The sequence below is a fragment of the Pinus tabuliformis genome, chromosome X, assembly GCF_031772625.1.
Source record: "Pinus tabuliformis cultivar Carrire ecotype Pingquan chromosome X, CPIR1, whole genome shotgun sequence".
NCBI classification, from domain to species: Eukaryota; Viridiplantae; Streptophyta; class Pinopsida; order Pinales; family Pinaceae; genus Pinus; species Pinus tabuliformis.
Genome location: NC_142308.1, coordinates 1,077,978,002 through 1,077,984,405, shown reverse-complemented (window position 1 = coordinate 1,077,984,405; position 6,404 = coordinate 1,077,978,002). Strand labels below are relative to the sequence as shown.

Below are 6,404 nucleotides of genomic sequence, written 5' to 3'. Positions count from 1 at the left end.
TCTGATGAACGAGAGTGTAGATGTTGAACCATCCTAGTTCGAGGAAGTGGTGAAACAACGAGTATGGGTTGATGCCATGGTTGAGGAGTATGACTCCATTATAAAAAACAATATTTGGAAAGTGGTCCCAAAACTAAAAGAAAAGTCAGTGGTGAGTTCGGAATGGCTTTATAAGGTAAAGCAAGCAACACATGGGAGTGTGGAGAAACACAAGGCCATATTTGTGGCCATAGGGTTCTCTTAGGTGGAGGGAATTGATTACAAGGAGACCTTTGCTCTAGTGGAAAGGTACTCTTAGCTCAGATCTATTCTAGCACTGTCAACGCAGATGGGATGGAAGATACATACGATGGATGTGAAGACAAGATTCTGTAACGGTATGATTGAGGAAGAGTAGTACATTACACAACCAAAAGGATTTGAGACCTTCAACAGAGAGTCACATGTGTGTAGACTCAAACGAGCGTTCTATGGACTAAAAAAAGCAACCCGTGCTTGGTACACCAAGATTGACAATTATTTCACTGGGTTGGGCTTCACCAAAAGTGAAGCAGATGAGGACCTTTACCATATTGTGGTTGAAGGTAAATTGTTGATTATAATATTATATGTCAATGATTTGATTCTAATAGGTGATGAAAAGCTGATAAAATATTGCAAAGAAGATCTTGCAATAGAATTCAAGATGAAGGACTTGGGGCTCATGCATTACTCTCTTGGTATGGAAGTATGGAAACAAGATGAGGAACTGTTTGTCTCTCAAGGCAAGTACGCCAATGAGATATTGAAGAAGTTCCACAGGGAGAGCAGCAAACCGATGGAGACTCCTCTCACATGTAACTAGAGGAAGGAAGATGCTACTTCAGGTGAAATAGTGGAGGCGACTATTTATAGACAGCGTGTGGGTTCACTTATGTATTTGGTGAACGCACGACTAGAAATGTGTTTTGCAGTTAACCCGCGTAGTCAAGCAATGGTTAAGCCAACCAAACTTTATTAGAAGACAACTAAAAATGTGTTGAGATACCTTAGAGGCACCACTCAGTTTGGTCTTTGGTACAGACAAATAGAGGGAGTGAAGCTCTAAGGCTTCAGAGATGTAGATTGGGCAGGGAGCCCATCCAATAGGAAGAACACATCAGGGGGCATATTTAGTATTGGGACAACAATAGTTTCTTGGTACAATAAGAAGCAGATATCAGTTGCACTCAGTTCAGCAAAAGCATAGTACATGGTTGCTAGTCAAGCAGCATGTGGGGCTATCTAGATGAGGAAGATCCTTGTTGGGTTATTTGGCCAGCAGATGGATCCTACAATGATTTACTGTGACAATCAGAGTTGTAGCAAACTCTCTGAGAATCTAGTTTTTCATGATCAGTCCAATATCGACATTTGGTATCACTATCTATGAGATTGTGTGCAGAGGAGAATCATGTTGTTGGACTAAATTTTTATAAAGGAGCAGGATGCAGATATTTTGACAAAGGTTTTATCAAGATGGAAATTTGAGTTTCAAAGACGCAGAATCGGGGTAGCAGATAATCCCTTTCTTGTTGAGAGAGAGTGTTGAAGAAAAAAACAACAAGAAAATCCTAATTTAATTTTGTCCTTAAATTAAATGGTAATTCTAATTCTCATAGCAACTTGTAATAGTTAACTAACTTAATTTCCCTTAGTCAGCTCAGTTAGTTCGTGTTGGGAGGTTATCTAGAGTCATGTAGAGTGGTTCCTAAAATTTAGGGGGCCATGTTGAGTTCTTTTGAGTTGTAATTATTTAATTCAGTTTAACTGAGTTATATTCAATTAAACTAGTTCCAAATGATTGAGGAATTAGTGAAAAATCCAGTAGTGGAGTGTGACCAACATGGACCAAAATCTTATTACTATTTCAACATTCGTCGTTTTAGAAGAGAATATTCGACAGATCCTTAAATATGAAAATAACATCCGTCGGCAACATTTTTGCAATATTAGATACACATGATAAAGAGTAACTCGCAACATTCATCGTAGTTTTCTGGGTGTCGTTAATAATCGGAAGTCCCATGTTGTTTCAACTTGTCTCTATTGTTAATTCTCCAAAGAATAGTTGCAAACAAAAACACTCCAGAAAATTTTGATATTTCACAAATGATAATGAAATATGAGGGCAAGTCGTGTATTTGTTGCACGTATTGGCATCAATGAAGGGGGAGAGATATGTAGCAGATTTGACCGATAACTGCCGCAGAGGATGTGAAAGTTCTCTTCCATGTTGCGTTTTTCATATCACGAAGCTGCATTAAACATTATCTCTTTTTTGAATAATATTCGTAGTATCATATTGACGACCATTAGTAATTCATTTTATATTCCTGAATATCTCAATCAAAAGTTATGTGATGGGCTCGTGAAGTTTCTTTGATGGGCCTATATTAAGTAACAATGATGTTTTTCACGAGATTGAAAACAATGTCGAGAGGTGTTAAAATTGAGAACTATAATCAGTATCTATTCATCTTAAATATTCATCTTAAATATGGACTTAACATGAGTCTAGAGAAATCTAATTTTTTTTGGTATAATTTTTTATTTATAAAACAACATTATTTAAATATTTTATATAATTATTTATTTTATTTTTTTTATTTTTTACTTGGACTTGGATTTACATGAGTAAAATTTCTGATAAAAGATGAACAAAATTACGCATCATACTCTACTAAGCTGTAAAATAAATATCACGGCTCAATGAAAGTACATGAAATCAACGTCAATATACTGAATCGTAACAACTATTTAACCGTTGAATACCAGTTATAATACAAGCTTGTACAAGATATTCACCATCGACAATTCATAAATGCAACCCATTAAATTTCATTTGAAAATGCATCATATGTGATATGATTGGGTCAAATTCTTTACGTTTTGTTTTCTATTAAGTTCAGATGATTCTAAAGTTTGTTATCGTTTAATGTTGCTATTTCCAGGGAGCGCAGGTTCTCCAAGTTTGATGTCTGAAATTTGGTTTTCTTGTTGCAGGGAGCAGATTGTTATGATTTTTTTTGTTTCTCAGTGGTTAATTTTAGTCTTTTCTATGATTAGCGAGACCATTTTAGACTCTGGTCTTTAATGGTTGTTAGTTTTTTGTTCTCTTGGCATGCTCTGTTTTGATGCTTTCCAGTTTTGACTGGAGCTCATTTTGGTGTTAATTTCTCTTTTCCTATGTATAGTCTCATATATATGAGGAACAGCTGTACTGATATAATGTTATATTTTTATTTCTGATATAAATACAATTACGCTTTTTTCGTCCTGAAAAATATGATAATTTCAAATATTTTTCACTAGTTTATCTGGATGGCTCATAGTCAGTAAGATCAATGTAGGTAACAATTTGCTTTGGTGTATTCTTTTGACCCTGCAAATAAGTTTGTTTGGTTAGTTTATTTATTTAAACATAAAATAATTCAACCAATTAATTTGAAACTCCCAAACATAAAATAATTCAACCAATGAATTTGAAACTCCAAAACATAAAATAATACTGATTGTCCAAAATGGTCAAGAGAACTATTTCCGGGGCCTGCTTTGATGCTGTGCTCTTTTTTCATGGTCACAGCTCGAAAGCGGTGTCACTTTGCTTTGAAAACCAGTGTTGCTTTATTTTATTGATCTGTATCACACTCTGGCAACAACGCTAAGTAACTTTATGTCACGTCGAGACCGAAACAACCGTAGTGGACAGCTGGAAAGATGCTGACTTGACGTAAATAGTTTCGTCCTCATTCAGTGAATTGGGAAGAAATTGAGTGTAGGCCAGGTCCTTGTGTCCTTTGGTTTCAACATCGAATCATCTATTTCGTACTCAACAGCTGGAGAGCAACTTGAATTTATATGATTGGCCAATCATATAAATTAAATTTAAATAACCATAGAAACACTTATTTCATAATATATTTAATATAACTAAGTTGATAAAAAAATCAATTAAATTATAACTTTATTTTTTTAGTAATAACAATAATAATCATTAAACATATATAATTTTAAAAAATATGTAACAATATTCTTAACTATGGAAATTTATCTCATTTTATTATGAATTTTTAACTCGTAAATAGACTTTATTACAATACCACGGATTAATGTTATACCATGTCTAAAATACTATAAAATCTATATTATATTTATTATTACCACATATCTAAAATACTACAACTGATCTACTGATCGATATCATACTTTTTACTATCACATATCTAAATATTAGAATTGATCTTCATATAACTACTAATAAAAATCATTTAAAATATTTTAGAAAACTTAAATCTCTACCATTTTCTTAATAATTATTAAAAATTAAATTAAAATTAAGAAAAAAATCAATTTTTATTACCTATAACTTAAAATATTTACACTTTATCAACATATATACCGCACAATATATATAATATACAATATACATGATTGGCTAATGCATGAGTGAAATGCTTTCTATTTTGGTGAACATATATACAACACATACCCCATCATATTAACTCCTAATTTTTACACAAACTCAAAGTTGCGTTCGAATTTTAGGGTGATCTATCTGTGGGAAGAATTATAATGACAAAAATACAAAAAGATGAATGGAAAATGAAAATGAGATTACGTATTGTTTTTAAAATGTAAACTAATAACCAATTACATATGGTTAGGTTATTATATAGTGTTTTTAAAATTAAAAATAATAAACAAGCCTAACGCAATCTCATCAGTCACCCAGTAAAGTAAAAGCGAAAACAAGTGAAAATGAAAATTTTGAAGTTATTATTTACAGCGTTATCGAGTTCACTCCCAGGTCACAAATAACCTGCTATCATATAAAACACAATTTAAACTACTTCAAAATAGAGTGAGGGAGGAATCAAATAAAAACGTTTACAAAGTGTGAATTCACTGGAGATTGAAAAGCACGAATCCATTGCACATATTCATTCCTCTTGAACTCAGCGAATACTTTCACATAAAATTTGAAGCAAAAACACACCGTTCAAACATTTAAAAACAATCATATTTGAAAAATAAAAAATCCACCTCCATTGCAGGTCTTGTATAATGTTATGATAAGTTTGTATGGCGCACAGTTCATCTGAGCTTAACCAAAAATATACGAGTCATACAACCTCTGGTACCAATATTTTGAAACGGTTGTACAAACTTAACTTTGAATATGGGAGAGAAAGGTCGACAGGATCGTTTAGCCTGTTCAACTAATAGTAGAAGAGACCACGAGTTAAACTGGAATGAACTCGCTCAATACATTACGAACTAAACTGAATATGGTCCATATTATTACACCCACCATTGGCACATTCACAGATCTATTTATTTGCCTTCCATGCCTATTAACCTATTCTTCAGACTTACCCTCAACCTCGACCTTCTCTTCGGTGGGAGCTCCTTCAGCTTTTTCTTCAACGCCCACGCCCTCGGCGTATGGTTGACCAATAGTCTCTCGTTTTGCAGGTTGGGGTGTTCGGGAATTTTGGTGGAATCGTTGAGTTTTGACACTTCGTCGGATTCCACCGGAGCCGATTCTGCTTCAGGCTCCGAGGCATGCAGCATTACAGTTATTTCCTCTGCAGATTTCTCTACGATGGGGGGCGTTTCATCTACTTTTTTCTCAGCGGCGGGAACTTCTTGTGTGGGACTGCAGGCAGGAGCTTCTTCTTCAGTAGGCCCTTCAATCATGGGTTCAATCTCGGTAACCTTCACAGCTTCCTCTAGGGGTTTCACTTGTTCTTCGCTTGTCATCAATTCAGCTGACGTGGTAACCTGCACAAAGAAACAATGCATCATGGTATGATCAAATACTTGGTAAGAGTTCGATCCATGCAATTTTTAAGTGGAAGTTGGGATCCATAGATCTTGCTACAGATCAATCGATCTAAACTAAAAAATATGAAATCAAAACGGGTACGAGGCATAAAATTGTAATGTCTATTATCCGGAACCTGTAGCAGCTGTTGGTGTTCTGGCTTGGCGCAGGTTAGTCGCGAAGGTAAGCCAAGCTACACATTTCGTTTTTCTGAAACACAATATGAGGGGCGATTGCTGCGGATTTTCAAAATTTTCATGCTGCCCTCCCTCTCATATTTCATTTCAAATTTCAAATTTTGAAAATTCCCGCTGGACTAGACTAGCTAAGTTTGAAGTATATTTCCCACCAACTACATTCACTCACTGCATTAACTATGTACGTTTAAAGTCAAATTGGTCAGGCCTGACGACGTCGGAAAGATGGAGCTATTGGAAAATGCATGGTCCATGGATGATGTATAATCGGATGAGGTATGGTCCATGCCGTCGCCGTGCTCTGTGAGACTCTGACAGAGGTACCCTCCATAGCATTAACTTTGCTATGGAGGTGGAAA

General features: G+C 35.0%; 1 protein-coding gene across 1 annotated transcript; it reads right to left on the bottom strand.

Moving 5' to 3' along the window:
- Positions 1-5,127: 5,127 nt before the first annotated feature.
- LOC149143559 (uncharacterized) lies at positions 5,128-6,189 on the bottom strand. Its single transcript, XM_089446222.1, has 2 exons — positions 5,985-6,189; positions 5,128-5,805 (listed from the first exon to the last, which is right to left on the bottom strand). The coding sequence occupies exon 2, from the start codon at positions 5,782-5,784 to the stop codon at positions 5,356-5,358; it is 429 nt and encodes a 142-aa protein (XP_089302348.1). The 5' UTR covers positions 5,785-5,805; positions 5,985-6,189; the 3' UTR covers positions 5,128-5,355.
- Positions 6,190-6,404: the final 215 nt, after the last annotated feature.

What these genes read in the sequence shown, in the direction of transcription:
- LOC149143559 (XM_089446222.1), bottom strand. Translation starts at nt 5,784, where the DNA reads ATGACAAGCGAAGAACAAGTGAAACCCCTAGAGGAAGCTGTGAAGGTT.